General features: G+C 39.3%; 2 protein-coding genes across 3 annotated transcripts; one reads left to right on the forward strand and one right to left on the reverse strand.

Annotated features, from left to right (window-relative positions):
* Window positions 1-1,129: 1,129 nt before the first annotated feature.
* On the forward strand, window positions 1,130-3,026 carry LOC116258542 (uncharacterized). The gene is made up of 2 exons (XM_031635721.2): window positions 1,130-1,350; window positions 1,746-3,026. Exons 1-2 carry the CDS (start codon window positions 1,182-1,184, stop codon window positions 2,528-2,530), a joined length of 954 nt encoding a protein of 317 aa, XP_031491581.1. The 5' UTR covers window positions 1,130-1,181; the 3' UTR covers window positions 2,531-3,026.
* A 3,424-nt stretch (window positions 3,027-6,450) lies between these two features.
* Window positions 6,451-15,697, reverse strand: LOC116258864 (uncharacterized). Of its 2 annotated transcripts, none has more exons than XM_031636294.2 (5): window positions 15,450-15,697; window positions 12,920-14,203; window positions 9,789-9,902; window positions 9,494-9,643; window positions 6,451-6,839 (listed from the first exon to the last, which is right to left on the reverse strand). In XM_031636294.2, exons 2-5 carry the CDS (start codon window positions 14,048-14,050, stop codon window positions 6,666-6,668), a joined length of 1,569 nt encoding a protein of 522 aa, XP_031492154.1. In that variant the 5' UTR covers window positions 14,051-14,203; window positions 15,450-15,697; the 3' UTR covers window positions 6,451-6,665. The 2 variants fall into 2 exon arrangements, with proteins under 2 accessions (XP_031492154.1, XP_031492153.1); XM_031636293.2 differs by having other exon boundaries at window positions 15,425-15,697.
* Between the last annotated feature and the right edge of the window lie 647 nt (window positions 15,698-16,344).

The raw sequence follows: 16,344 nt of genomic DNA on the forward strand, positions 1-16,344 counted from the left end.
CCCTCGAGTCACGCAAATAACAGAAATTTGCTTCCTCTAGTTGTCTAAAATTCACTTTGTCCATGCTTCTATCCCGTCAACTATGCTAGAGTAGTTGCTTTTTTCTTTTTCTGTTCCCCCATTTAATTTTCCATGCTTCCGATTCACATATTACTCAACATTTCACTTGCTGAGAACCATGATCAATATCGTTTAATTCCAATATCCGGCCATATAATGTACTCATCTTTATAAGGTTAAAGGTTCTATTTTTTTTCTTTTTTAACGGAGACATTAGGGGTGGAGCGAGGAAATTCTGGTTAAAGATCACAAGTTATATAGTTTTAAATTTTGAAGGGGCACCTGTATATAAATGAGAAAAACTGGTGTGTAGTTTCAATATGAAAACAAACATTTTTTGTGGGCATGTGTGGGCACTTGCGCACACCATGCCCACACTGCCTCCACCCTCATAGAGATTTAATATCTTTAAATCATTGCTCTCACTAGGTTTAATAGTTTAATATGAAGATGGCCTATGTCATTCAGAGTGCCTTGACTTGTAAATAGAAAAGCTTCTAGATCCAGTTGGCCAACCCTTACAGTAGAGTGGCTGCTCAGGCTGTACATGAGCTGAGTCGAGCTTGAGCTTGGTTAGCTCAACTCGACTAATAGCTCTGCTCAAGCTTGAGTCGAGCTCAACCTGATAGACCAAGTTCCAGCTTGAGCATTTAAGCTTGTTTACCAACTCTCCATTGGACTTGATTGAGTTTAATTGAGTTAAATTCATGCAACTCAAATTCAACTAATTTATAAACAAGTTTTCAAGTAAGCTGGAGCTTAACGAACCAAATTTGAGTTGACCTCGAGTTGGCTCAACTCGCTGTAGTGAAGTCTTCGTTATTCTATCCAACTATAGACTGCTCCTTCATGTATTGGTTAAGGTTGTTCTCTTGGAGGTAGTATTTGGGAGCTGCATCCATTCCTGTGATTTTCCAGTTGATTGGTATATGTCTCAATGGGGCCCCTCTCTCTCTCTCTTGTTAAAATATTTAAACAACCGCAAACCAGGAACTGAAATATTCACTGCATACAGTTGTCAAGATGAAAATACAGATACACAGAAGAGGCATGAAGTAACAGAATTGCATCCTTAAAAGCCCCCCCATCCTTGGCCATAGCTGGTGAGTGAATCATACCCAATGGAAAGTTTCACCACACCTCTCTGTCTGCTCACACTCACTTCTCTGCTCTGCTCTGCTTCTGCACAACATGGGAGAGGGGAAAATCCATCGGCCGTGGTTATCGGCACAGTTTTCTGTGACACCTGCTCTCAGCGAAGATTTGCAAGCACCAGCCACTTCATTTCTGGTTGGTACTTCTTGTTCTATTGCCTCTTGCTTTTCTTTTAGCCTTTTCTTTTCTCCTGTATGGAGAAACCATATCCTAAAATGGTGGTCTTTTTTTTCACCATGCACAATGGTCTGAGGGAGCTGCTTCTCCGTGTAATTGTGTTTCTTGTCACTGCATGGAGAAACCATATCCTAAAATGGTGGTCATTTTTTTCTTTTCTCACCACGCACAATGGTCTGAGGGAGATGCTTCTCCGTGTAATTGTTTTTCTTACTCTATACTCTAAAGCACTCCATAAGCATCCTTCATTCCATGATAAAAGAAGATAAGCACCAACTTCGTGCATCTTTTCCCCGCATGTACTGATCAAAGAAAATTAGTACTAACTTCACCTCCATTTCTTACTTTTGCAGGTGCTACTGTTGCGATAGAATGTGGTGATGGGAAAGGGAGATCAACATTTAAACAAGAAGTTCAGACTGACAGAGGAGGAGAATTCAAAATGGAATTGTCATTTCCTGTCAACCACAATAGAACAAGGATCAAGAGATGTTCTGTGATGTTGGTGAGGAGTAGCGAGCCTGATTGCTCCGTCATATCAAAAGCAGTTTCCTCTGCACTGAAACTGAAGTCGATAAGGGCAGGACTCCACATCTTTTCTGCAGGTTTTTTCACCTTCAAGCCTCTACATCAACCTGACGTATGCTCCCAGAAGCCCATCCTGACGCCCTTCAAGCATGGTGCTTTCCCCTTCCATGGCGTTGCTCGGCGAGGGTCATTAATCGCAGCAAAGCGGTCAAAGAGATCTCTTTCAGGAATTCTGAACCCAACAGGATTCTTTTCACCACCCACAATTCCATTGATTCCATCACCACCAGCTTTTTCTTTCCCTTTTCCACCAAATCCCTTTCAGCCACCGCCATCTGTTCTTCCTATTCCTCCACCAGCAAACCCATTCCCAAATCCATTTCAGCCACCTCCTTTCTTCAGCTTCCCTAACCCCCCAAACCCATTTCAATCACCCCCATACTTCCCACGAATTCCATTCCTCAATCCGCCGCCACCACCACCGTTTTTCTCCTTCCCTCCATTCCCTTTCCCTCCGAACCCATTTCATCCCCCTTCACCGCTGATTCCAGGCATTCCCCCAGCAGCCCCAGCTAAAACTGCAGCAAAGAAGGCCACTTCCCATGCCTGAATGGACCAAAAGATCTAGAGAGAAATGCGTATTTGGGCTCCGCTCAAAAACATCCACTTTTATAGCAATTAGTCCCCGCAAATGGACAACATATCTGTTTCTGCATTGAATGCGTTAGCAAGTTTGCCATACATGGATTATGTTCATAACGAACAGTAACGTGTAATTTGCGAGAGTTTAGTTATTAAGGGAGTTATCAAGCAAAGTAGGTAGATTTTGAAATGTTTCTTTGGTATCAAAAGTGGTAAGATAAAGATGTTCTATGGTTTCAGAAGTTCTCAAATCTGTTTACAATTTTAGACAACCGGATCTTCCAGAGTAATCATGCTGTAACTAGAAGACTGATTGGATTCAAGGAACTATTATAAAAGCTGATGCAACAGAACAGCGGACATCTGTTAGGCCAGCATTCTCCACCGCTGCCAAAGCAAAGCATTTAAATAAGCGTATGAAGGACACCCGGTTATTGACCCTCTTAATGTAAAACACTCTTTTATGTTGGCTTCCTGATTGGATGCTCTAAGAGACGTAGCATAGTTGGACGGGCTGATGAGCCAAAAAGCTCTAAGAGACGTAGCATAGTTGAACGGGCTGATGAACAAAAAAAAAAAAAAAAAACTTCTTGTCAGTTTGATTTCGTGAGCACTACTCATTTAGATTGCAAATGATGGATGAAGTACCCCTATTGATGGTGCCTTGCTTTCCACCCAACAACTGAAGCAGCCTTCAACCTGGAGATGCATAAAGGTGAGGGAAAATGGAGATGGGTAAAGGTGAGAGAAAATGGGTGGTTTGCAGCTCTCATCTAATCACTTATTATATGCTGATTAGATAATAGAAATAAAGTGTTTGTGGTCCCTTGTAGTGTTTCCCAATAAAAGAATTATCGATAAGGTAATTGAGGATCCTAGGGAGCCTCAACAGAGGATGAACGCTTGCAAGGTTTACTCCAGATCGCAGGCTTGGACTTTTTTCTGCTCAATCACAAGAAATATTTGATAACCAATCCATTTTGCATCTTGGGTAATTGACGTTTAAAGAACTGACATACAAGAGAATCGTAGAGGAAAAAAGAAAATGATTAGCCCAAGAATGGACCAGATGCATTGGTGGGTGAGCAGGAAGTGAACCCACCACCAGCGTGAGGGGCCCAAGCACCCTCTCCTTTCCCCTACCCGAGGGTCTAGCGTTATGTCGGGTGCTTCCCCCTAACCAGGGGTCTAGCATTACGTCGGGACCAAGTGAATTTACAATTATTCCCTTCAACTTAGGAGTCGTGTCTGTCACCCTTAATAGTTTTGGGGGGAATAATACCCATAAGAATCAAGCTAACGATTAGGCTTCCATCGGCCTACCAGTTCAACCAGCTATGCTACGCCCTTTGAGGTGGAGCATACGCATTAGAGCAAGTTTTCTTTGCACAAACAAGTTCTGAAAGTTCATTAATGTCCTAACCCAGCTTGATGGTTTTTAATCTATCTCTCTAACTAGTCAGGCAAGCGGCGCACATCGGGTGTATTTTTTGTTTGATTCGTGTGGCACTACTGTCCTAATGGCATTGAGAGTTGGGTTGAGGATGATTGGGACGATTCCAAATCTAAGGCTATTGGCGGATTGAGACAATTCCGAATCTAAGGCTATTTGTGGATCTCAAGATTACGGGCATCTAAGAACAAGCTCAGAATCTTCATTTGTGTAAACCAACTTATTTCGATTTAATTGCTAAGAGCGCAATCTTGAGATGCTAAAGATGGACTGGCTAAACTAAGATCTCTTCTTCCTAAACTTATCTTCCATGCTTCACCAGGCTTATCATTCTCATGAAAAAAACAATTTCTAGAGCCTGATGAATGTGCAACAGCCTATTGACTCGTGAACAGCCCAGATCTGATTCATGGGCATCACCTATTCGTCTTTCATCTGCACTAACTAATGTCAAACCTGAAACTTGCTAATGGTAGGGGATTCCCCAATTGCAGAAAGGTGCTCCCGTTTCTTCTTTGATTCCTGGCATTTGTCCATCGATCCCATTCTATGTCTATGCAATTTGGTCTATTATGGATTCAACCTCTCGATGCTCTCTTTATCGTTATCGAATGTTGAAAGCTTCAGTCAGCACAATCCTTAGCCCACTTCTATCTATAAAACAGTCCATACGCTGCATTCATCAATAACAATAAAACTATTAGGCGTGAAGAGCCGTGAAGGTTTAGTATACTCACTTCGAGTTACCACATAACGTCCTGTCTTTATTTCTTTGGAACAATGTGTTGCAATTGGCAGATCACAGTGGAATACAGCTGAACCACTAATTATTTATGCCTATTTCCTTTCTTTTAGTTTGGCTTTAGGAACATTATGTAAGTATTTCATGAATATGCTTCAAAATAGAACCAAATTCATAAGACACTTGTTCAAGAATTCCATGAATCTACCCCAAATTTTGGAAACTTCACTCTAAGAATAAAAGCATCCCTTTGTGTAGGAAGGTGTGAACCACTCTTGTCCCAAGGCCACTTTCACTTCATGGGAAAAACCCTATTTGCGAGTGCTTTGATCATCAGATTAGTTCACAAGAGCTAATCTCTGAAGAATGGTGGCATGACTTTCTGAAGGAGATAAGAAAGATTGGCGTGGGCAGCATACATACAAGGCAGACCACCTCCCTCATAAGGAGCGCTTGCATCGTCTGACCCAATTGTACAATGTCGAGCTCGAGTCAACTCACCTAACTCATTTCTGTTAACTTATCTTTTTATTTTTTTTTTAAATTTGTTGACCATGTTAACTCATTTGTTTAACATGTTAACTCATTTAACCAACTCAACCATGTTGAACCAGTTTTATATAGTCAAGCTGAGCCAAGTTTAAACAAATCGAAATCTTACAACTTGAACTCAGACTTATTTAACATTTCAAATATAAATTTAAACACAATCTCAACTCATGAGTCCAGTTTTTTCATGCGAGCGAGTCGAGCCTGAGTTGACTCAACTCGTTGTAAAGCTCTAGATACAACAGCAGCTTCAAATGATAACCATAGTTGGCAAACTCGCCCGCGTGACTCGAGAATCACATGAGCCAGATCGGATTGCCAGCAAATCCAACCACGAGTCAAGGTTGGCCCAACTCGCCCCCGACTCAGCCTAACTAATGCCTGACTTGCTCGACTCAATTGTAGGGATTTACATTATGCTTATTTAAATGTTTACTTAAATACTAAGTTGACAACTCAACTGGCAGAATCCATGACCTGGTCATCTGTGAATCCGAGTTTAAATCATGGGTTTGCCAACTATGATGATGACCTGTATAAGCATAACACGGTTGGTGCAGCAAAAGCCTTCTTCAAGGGGAAATGTGTTTGACTTACAGAACCCATGAGACCAGTCAACTGCGCTAGCCAAAACATGTATGCTGCCCGGGATTGCGACATACTAACGGCCGGCATAGGGTTTTCTCCCATATCAAAAGAAATTGGCGACCTCTAGTCAAACATTCAAGGGAGCAACAGTTATTCCCTTATGTTATCGTCTCCCCAACCGCAGCTGTATTCAAGACATAATTTATTTATTTTTTCTTTTTTTTTAATTGATTGGATATGTTCCAGACATTCAATCAACAAAAAGTAGCTGATGGAAGTTGAAGATCTCGATTCAAGATGTATTGGTTGTCAAAACTGTGCCAGCACGCATTTATGCATTGATTGGCCGCACGTTCTAAATAATCTGATCATTTCCACTGCTTTCAGGTCAGTTTCACAGGCAGTCATCACTCATCAACAACAGAATGATGTAAGAAATCTTGGACCCCAACACAGAGAACAGTTTCTCATTAGGAACTATCGTAGATGAGTGCGTAGAACAAATAGCTATCAGAAAGTTTCAACTCAATTGGCTAGCTGTCATCATAAAAAGAAAGGAACAAAAATAGGAGAGAGGCTCTTACTTTTATAAACATAGCCAATGGGTTTGACAAATTGTGTGACGGAAGAACCGTTCTCACGGTTAGACCAAAATCATACACGGGGAATGCTCCATTAGAGACTTAAGCTAAACAGTAAAAGCTACTTCCTACGTGTACGTGTTTCTGTGCAAAATATGAATGGGAAAGCTACGCACGACATTGACAAAGTTTACCATGGTGGTTTCGGCACTGGAAATAGGTAATTAAGCGTGAGAGGAAGCTTGTCCTTCAAACGGGAAATCATTTTGAATGTCTCTTCTGCTTCAATTTGCTGTCGTATGTCACCCCTTGAAGCACGATCAGGGTGGAATCGTACAAGGGCCTTCTTGTAAGCTGCATTCACCTGCCAAAGCAAAGATGTCTAATATTTAATCTTAATTTAGTCCACCTAAGAGACGGACACGATGCAGAACAAGTTTGAACCTACGAGGCCACGCTTGAGTTCCTAACAACAAAAAGACTAACAACTGTAAAACAATTCAACCATCAGAAGAAAGTGATGAACTCGAGCAAAATTCCATAAACTACAGGAGCCATTCAGATAGGCAGACCATAATTATAAGCTCTGGAGCATCTTGCATGCTCTTATCTTTAGTTTAACAGACATTTGACATTTGCCGCATGATTTAGTTTGAAATTTGGTACATAGTTACTCTACTTAAACAAAAAGGTGCATAACATGCAGGTACTTCTAATGAGCTTCACCATACTTGCATTTATTTGGACAGAACACGCACATACAAATGCACATGCAGTTGAAAATAACTGAATAAGAGTAGCCACAGGCACCAGAGGTGAGCATGATTAGTCCCGTTAAACAGTCTAAAAGCCAACTCCAAGACAAAATACAAGCACCATCACAACTATTACCAGTGAAAAATAATTTAAAGAACGGTGGTGGTGATGCATAATCACTTTAATTTTTCATATTTCACAAGCTAAAATCCTAGTGAATTCTTGCAATATTCATTCTGTTGCTGCAGGCATAATGTATCACATAATGTACATGTTTCTACTCATCAGACGTTCACATAAAATCACACAGGAAATGTTGTAAACGTCAAAGAAAGAATGACAACTAAAATCAGCTATGGCCAGCATACTTCTGCATCCTCGTAACTGCATTTTGCCAAAATATACTCATACATTCATGCATGGAAGTTCATGCATGTCACTCATCTAGGTTTATTTTCATTACTATTATATATAATTTTTTTAACAAAATGGTTTGTCCATTGGTTGGTCCAAATAATAGTCATTAGGAAATCATGTTTAATCAGTAAACTTGCTTAATAAGAACTGACTAGTGACTAGCGAGAATAAATTCCAGTTTCACCAATGACAAGTCATGAGTCAACTGCTGGTCTAGAGATACATCATATTTTCAGTTTTAAATTCATATTCGGCATAAACATAAAGGAAACAAGAGTATATAACTTGGTTATCTTAGGAAAAAACCACAAAAAAGGACTTTATCAAACATAAGAGTGGCATCCTTATAAAAGTTCCCATGATAATAATCTAGTCAAATTTCCTAAAAATGCAAACCTAGAAAATGGGTACAAGAGGCAGCAAAGGTTTGGGTGAATAACAAATGGGCATGTAACTTTTGAGAGGCATCAAATGGGAGAACAACTTTTCAGACTAATTCACAAACACTCGCCTATCAAAAACAACATTAAAATAAAATAGAAGTACAAGATTGCCCCTCTAAACTAAAATTATCTTTTAAAAAGAAAGAAACAAAAATAACAAGGAAAAAGAATTAAAAAAAAACTTACCTTCACCCCTCATCGGATGGCAAGGGAACAGCATAGTGAGCTGGACATCGAGGCTTGCGGTGGCATCCCCACCTTGTGCGACCCTCACTAGACAGCTATGTCACATAGATATGCGTACGGGTGCTAGTACAGGTACAGGCTTGGATATAGTCCCGGGTATGACCGTAGTCCCGGGTATGACCGTATCCGGCACTGTTTGACCAATACCCAAGAAGTAGCCGAGACAGCAGTACCACTACCGGTGTCGTACCTGACCGGTATGGGTACGCTGCCTTTACAGCAGTACCCATATGACAAAGCTAGACTGGTGTACCCAATGAGGGCATCTTCACCTTTTGCCATCAACGAGGATCAGTCGAACCCCTGCTAGGCAGGAATTGTCTAGTAAGGTGAAAGTGAAACAGTGACCTTGTTGGACAAGTAGTGTTTGACGGGTCGCCCCTTTGTTGGAAAATGCCCGTTCTGACCCTCACTGTCGGCTGAGTGGTTTTCAGTTTCTTTTGAGTTTTTCTATTTCACAAGATATTTTAAATTTAGAAGGGTAATCTTGTCACTCACCCTTTTGTTTTAGTGTTTTCTTGTCGAGAGATGGGTATTTGTGAATTGGGGGAAAAAGTTAGGCACCCATTTGATGTCTCTCAAAACTTACGCGGCCATTAGTCATTGGCCCAAAACTTGGGTGGCTTTTTGTAGGTTTTTCTTAGAAAAGTTAATATATAATAAAAAAGTACGAAACCATATCTTTTGACCTCAAATACAAGAACATAATTCATTAAAAATTCAAACAATCTGACAGATATAACAGCTAGAGAGTATCTCAGCACCAGTACATAAATCTTGTCTGCAACCTAGACTTACCTATTTGAAAAATGATTACACAGATCCTATGGGGACTTGTGAAAAAAGAATCACATTGGGATAATGGACGTCCAATTTGTATAAGAGAACAAGCAAATGGCACTAAAATCTTACAGCACAAACTGCACGTACAGCTAATAAAGGCACTTTAAAAAAAAAAAACATTCCAGAAGAGACAGAATGCACATGTTGCGTTTCAAAAGCTATGAACTTCTTACCCATCACATTGCGAAATCTGGCAGAGTTTAAGAAAAATGTTTTTGTACTGGGAGGCCAATGATGATATATGTATTATAGAAACTCCAGGTAAATTTGTGAAACATTGATAGATATAGATGGATAAATGTTACACGATTACCTCATGTTCGGTCGGATAATGAGTTCCTCCAACCTGAATGCCTAGACCACGAAGCAGTGAAGCCATATCTCTGTATATAAACTCAAACTGATCAAATTTCCTTCTAATTTCAGTACGAAGCTGCTCTTTCAAATTCATTGTCTCCTCATCCTGTTCTTACAGTAATCAGATGAAAAACAGAGTAAGGTTCTCGGGAAAAGTCAAAGAAAGAGAAGAACAGAAAATTTAATTCTAGACAATGCTAAAAAAAAAAAAAAAAATTTTAGGAAGCCCAGACAAGTATTCAATTACAGACCTTTTTTTGTGTCTGCCGTACTTCCTCAAGTCGTTGTTTTTGTCTTCTTTCCATATCCAACAACCGCAATGTTTCCGCTTTTTTCCTTTTCCGTAGACGCTGAGCTTCCTCTGCCTATAGAACCACAGATTGGAGCAAGTCAATACAGATGCCTACACATGCCAAACCCATACTGAATTTTGTTGAACCTTGAGTAATCTAAAACAGATACAGTTTTGACGAGCTTAACCCCACTGTTCCATTAAACGCCCACTGGGTTCTCTCAGAAATTGGAGCCCAAATTCATCCGCCCTTACAAAATCAAAAGGAAGATGGGTGCCTTAGCATATGAACTGAATCTGCTAGAGGGGAGCCTGATCCATCCTATCTTCCACGTTTCCAAGCTCAAGAGCTGCCACAACCCTCCTTGCGAAGAAGAAGCAGCAACACCTGTCTTGATAGAAACATCGTCTATTACACCATACAGGTGCTTGGGCATAAGGAAGATCAATGCAGGAAACAAATGACAGACAGAATGGCTGCTGGAATGGTCCAATCACGATGAACTGCCAGCCAACCTAGGAGCCAGCTGAAGAAATACAAAGACGTCTTCCAGAGTTTGCACTTTGAGGAGAAGGTGTTGTTGAGGGGGGTTAGATTGTTAGACGCCAAACTTATTAGGTGCTGGTACATGATAGTAGTCACAGAGTAATTAGATAGAGGTTAAGAGTTGGGGTTAGTGGATCAGACAGAGGTCCAGTATGTAATAAACCCAACCCATATTAGGTTGTATATAAGCTGAAAAGGGGTTAACCCTAAGTATGAATGAAAAGATAATTACTGGGAGTTCTACTCAAAAGGCAGGAAATTGATAACTCAATCTACACACACAAGACATGACCCTTTTTTATGAATACCTTTGACGTTGATAATGTAGTTAAAATCTCTATGTGGTTCTAGATGACAGATCCCATAAAAGGGCCTAGGTATCCTGTTCAACAAAAAAAGGAAAAAGGAAAGATAAAGAAGAAAAGTTTGAGGAAATACAAAAGGATCAAAGTGGGGGGTTTGGGACAAACTCCATCTCCTACTGATAGTGATATACCAAAAGATAGGGCAAGCAAATTAAAAAAAATAGTATTTTTTGGTTACTGTGTAGGCACCTTAGCTTAGGTGTGTAGACTACTTGCCAGCTCCTAGGTAGAACCCAAGGAGAAATTTTAATTCAAAGGATATTACGAATGAAATTCATTTGATTTAAGGTTTCCACGGTTTGCCCCAAAAAGTAAATGACATATACATAAACAGACACATACATGACTTTAGAATGTCGCTATGCCAATCCCATAATAAATTAACTAGAGGGCTGAGCATACAAGAAATTGCTTAAAATAAAGAACCCAAAGAAGATATTATTACAGCAGTAGACAATAGAGTAGTACTGCAATTCATGCCTGTGTTTTCATGCTATCGCATATCCTGTCCTTAAATCCAATACCATGTAAAATCCTTTTTCAACAAATACTGGCAGCTTTAACATGGTTCATATTAGTGATATTCAAAACACCTATTCCTTGAAAGCAACTTATGAGCATGCTCACAGAGATATCCAAAATTTAAACATCCTGGTCTTATCTCTACACGAAGTTTGATGATCATATGGACAAAGCAACCCAACATTTTCAAATATCACTGCAAATGAAAAAAAATCACAAAATTATTGAAATATTGCCCCAGATATTCTCAGCATATTCCCAAGACATTGCTAAAAGCCTTCTTTCATGTGGTTTCAACAAATTATTCTACCTATTCTTTTTATTTTTGGAAGAATAATGGTAGAAAACCTATTATCCCATAAAGTTTCAGTATATTTTTTAAACTTTCAAATTTAGACCTATGGATATTTTCCCAGTTTTCCTTGAGAAAAAGCATATCTTCAAAAAAACTTCTGAAAATACTTTCTCAGGGATAATATTGTGAATATCCCACTGGCACAAATACAGGAAATATTTTGAAAATATTGCATTTTTATTGTTAAAACAGCATAAACCATTCTTAAAAAGAAGCCTCGCACCAAAGTATTGCACAAAATACAGCAACAATACCATCACAACACTGTGGTTGATTTTGTTTGTTTAAATTTTTGAAACGATTTTAAATCTTCATGAATATATCAGTAAGCTAATTAATATAAAAATTTCAGTTTCATAATTTCTTCAATATTTATCATATGTTTTTCAACGAATTCTAGTATATGTCTCCATTGATTTTGTTTGTTTAATTTTTTTAAACCATTTTGAAACTTCATTAATACATCTGTAAGATAATTAATATAAAAATTTTAATTTCATAATTTATTCAATATCTGTCACATATTTTTGAATTTTTTGAATTCCCAAGACTTTGTCAGAAAAAAACATTTGGCTGAAAAATGGCAATCAGGAATGGTGCTCGACATAGAGGTAACCGCCAATCCAGTGTTGGACATCATAGCAAGGAAAACAAAGGTTGAAGTAACTGAGAAAGCACCAAACAACTCCAATACAGAAAAAGGAGAATTATGAGCTTGTCCATGAGTCTAGTGATCAAGGAGGACAAGATGTTAAGGAGATGTGTTACAACAGAAAAATACGATTTACAACTCCATAACTGGAATGGCAACCAGAGACTGACAGTAAACAAAATGTCCAACCAAAGCAAGTTGAAGAAATAAGTATGAAATGATATTATACAACTGAAGGCCAAAAAGGAAAATACTTTGTCACTAATTTTAGGTTTAAAACAAGGGAAAAGATTTTCTTTTCAGATAAGAACATATTGATTGCATCAAACTGAACAACCTGACACAGCCAAATTCTTGGAATCAAAATAAGGAAGCTTCAGCCAGACAAATCAAATAACAAAGCAACTGTTCAGCCTCAAACGCCCAAGAAAACCAACACCATCATGGGAACCTCTAAATCTGTAGGAACTCAATAATTCCAATTTCTTAACCTAGAAGATGACATGAATCTGTACCAAAAGAATCATCAAAATTTCTGGTCTAGATTGGTTTAACAGAAAGAAATCAAACAAAAAAAAAATGCAAAAGTACATGAAACAGACTCAAACTCATAGGAGAGGAAGTCAAGAAAGCAAGTTAGCTTATGGACCTGCATCCGCAGCTCCCTGTGCCTAGATTCCCATTCTTCTTGATCAGCAAGTCTGTAAGCATCAGTAGCCTTCAGCTTCTCTCTATCACCAATGAGATCATTTTGAAACTCAAGCAAACCAACTTCTTCTTTACAAGATGAGACCGATTTAGATGAGTCATTTTGCAGCTTTCTCTCTGAAAGATTTTGTTCTCCAAAAATGCTTTCCTTCCCAAGTCCTAAGTTGATATTACTAGAATCAACTTGTTCAAAATCTGGATTTTGGACAGAAGATTTTGACAAATGGCAAACAGAACTTGCAATATCTTCACTTTCGGCAGGTCTACTAAACATGTCTTCGATAGACCCATTAGCAGTACCTGCACATCTTGATGTGTTCTCCCCTTCACCACCATGAACTCCATTGTCAGAGTTGGAAGAGGTTGGCGCCTCAGTAGATTGCTCATTCTCAAAATTGTGATCAATGTGTATTTCGTTTCCTACATCAACTTTCGTTTGAGTATGGCATGAAAAGGTTTTAGGATTGGTACTGAAACCAGATACACTGGTTTGATCCTCAACCTCAAAATGATCATTCCGATGGCCTTTCCCTTTTTGCTTTCTTAGGGCAGCCTTCTCCCACTCTGCACGAATTTCTACCGAAGGTTCCAAAAGTTCACAGTCTGAATCATCATCTTCTGATGATGAACTAATGTGAGAGAAATAACTACAACTGGGTCCATATTTCGAGGATCTGCCTTTCACATATCTTTCTTTACAATTTGATCGTCTGAAAGATGGTCTTCCATGTTCACATGCTTGGCATTCATCATCATCTGAATCTTCAACTATGTATTCTTGGCAGGAAGATGACTCACACGTTTTAGTGGAACTGGCATTACTGTTTACATCATCAAGCTCTTCAACATCGCTTGTTGACAGCACATCAACACTATCTTCGTCATCAATAATAATAGTATCGCTTGAAGGAAGTCCCTTGTCCATCACAGGAACTGCATATCCTTTTTCCTTTTGGTCAGCGGTCTCTGGAACATCTATAATAACTACATTGCTGCAAGCACCTTTACTCTTACATTTTTCTAGAGGGTGCTTTAACAGCTTTGTCCTCCGTGTAAGTTGACCCCTTGACATTTGCTGCTGGACCTACATCCTTATGTACACCAAAATTCTCATATTGATGTCCACCAAGAAATAATTAAGGTTCTGCAGCATCCAATGGCAAAATGGATTCTACTAGCTTCACTTTTGTAACTTGTGCTACTACGTGAAGCGTCTCCAATGTACCTATTTTCATGTGAAAGCACAGTGTCAGTTTTTAACTGAGGCTAAAGAATAATTTTAAGAAAAAGCATAAGTCCTGCCAGATGAAATGTGGAACAAAACTGACGACCAGCAATTCTCTTCTTTTGGGAAACTACTTTAAAACATTTCCCCATATTATGAGCCAAAAAGAAATGCAAATGAAGCAAGAAAAGTTTTTCATTCTCAATACATCTGACAAAGAAAAACATTTAAGAGGATGTCAATTTCATCACAATTACTACGCTGACCAAAACTTCTCATTTTAATGAAAACCACCAAAGCATTTTTCCATGAGAATTGCCAATTTGCCTAGCACACTCGATTTGTTCAGGGTCTATAACTATGAAGTAAACCAGGTTATCATGAATCATTCTCAACTTTATCATACGCCAGGTTTTCATATTGCTTTTGACAATAAAATGCAACAAGAACCGGAGGGAGGTTATGCCCCAAGCTCGCTAGATAACCTAGAGAAGACATGTGTTGATTCCTAATGGACACATTCCAGTAGTAAAGCAGCAAGTGAATATTTATGCGGGCACTTGATGCCCAAACCTAAACACTTTGTAAACGTTTCATGCTAAAATTTTAACCGCATCAAACACGACGCTACCTGTACATCATAAAAAGGGAACTAAAAGTATGCGTTACCCAGATAGATTCCCATGCATAAGATGTTTTCCACTCAATGTGCGAACATGAAACAGCAGAACATATTAGACATCACCAATTCAAACAACGACCAAATACAAGCAGCCCACTTGGAATTCACGGCATGCAAAAGAAATTGGACCTCACAAATAGATCAGACTAGCACGATGAATCAAACCAGTATATCCAACAGCAAGTAGGCCTCCAATCCTCAATTTCCCTCAAATAATCCACAAGTCGAACAACAAGAACAAGAAAACGCCCACTTTGCCAACTATCCTCCATCTTAGATGAAGCCGACATAAAAAAAAAAACCGAAATTTTCAATCATCCAAAACGACGCAAGAGCAAAAGTTCAGAGCGGCCCAAATACCAAAGCCCACCAACCAAAACGGAATCCCTAGTTCCAAAACTAGGTTCAAAAATTTCGAGCACACCATCAGAAGTTGGCTCCCATTCAAACGCCAACAACGGACAATCACATGAAGCAGCCATTTCATAGCACCAAACAAATCGATGAAAGGGCTCCCGAATCTGGAGAAGGGCACTCACCCAGAGATGACGGAGAACAGCACACCTGAAACAAGGCAAACGTGAAAACTCGTGCTACGGGAGTTTCAGCGATTGATCGTCGCAGGCAGGAGAGGACGCGGTCAGCAATCTTCGCTCATGCGATGTCGAAAGAACGACGATGTCCCGCTGCCTTTTCCTGGGTGGCCGGTTTCAGAAAAGAAAACACTTGGTCGCCGGACGCCGCAACGCAAAAGTTTCCTAGAAACAGTAAGGGGGTTTATGCATTAAACGTCATTCGGATGGGTCTTCTGGAAAAATCGGTTTCCCACAACTCGAGCCTTTATTAGGACAAAGGGTGCTTTTAAAGTTTTATTAGGAGGTTATTTTTGTAATTTCAAGAAAATCTTTTAAAGTTTGTTTTTTTAATGGAAGTATTTTGGTAATGAAAAAATGGAAGTATTTTGGTAATGAAGTTTTTCTCGTCGGAAGTATTTTTGTTTTTTAGTGGAAGTATTTTGGTCATTTTTATTTTTGCGTCGGACGAGCACTCGGTATCCGGTCCAACTTGGCCCTCAGTTGGAGCCAAAAATTTGGATGTCAGCCTGAGCAGGCTCTACTCAACCCCATAACTAATATTTGACATTCTTTTATAGTTTTTGATATATAATTATATATATTTTATATTTATACATTAATTTATATTAAAAATATATATTTTTGAATGTTAATCCGGTCGGACCGAGCTCAGGCTCGGGTTTCAGGTACTGAGGCCGAACCCGACTCCTTGACGGGTCAACCTTAAACACATGGTCTCTTTCTTGTTAAGGAGTTATAACCTATTCTATATCTCATAAAGTGCACATTATTAAGTCGACCTTGCCAGCTCTAGGTCGGTTCGAGCCACATATTGCTTAGTGCAAGCTGGAGTCGAGCTTACACATGACAAGTTCAAGTGGACT

This window comes from Nymphaea colorata, chromosome 8 (genome assembly GCF_008831285.2).
Source record: "Nymphaea colorata isolate Beijing-Zhang1983 chromosome 8, ASM883128v2, whole genome shotgun sequence".
NCBI classification, from domain to species: Eukaryota; Viridiplantae; Streptophyta; class Magnoliopsida; order Nymphaeales; family Nymphaeaceae; genus Nymphaea; species Nymphaea colorata.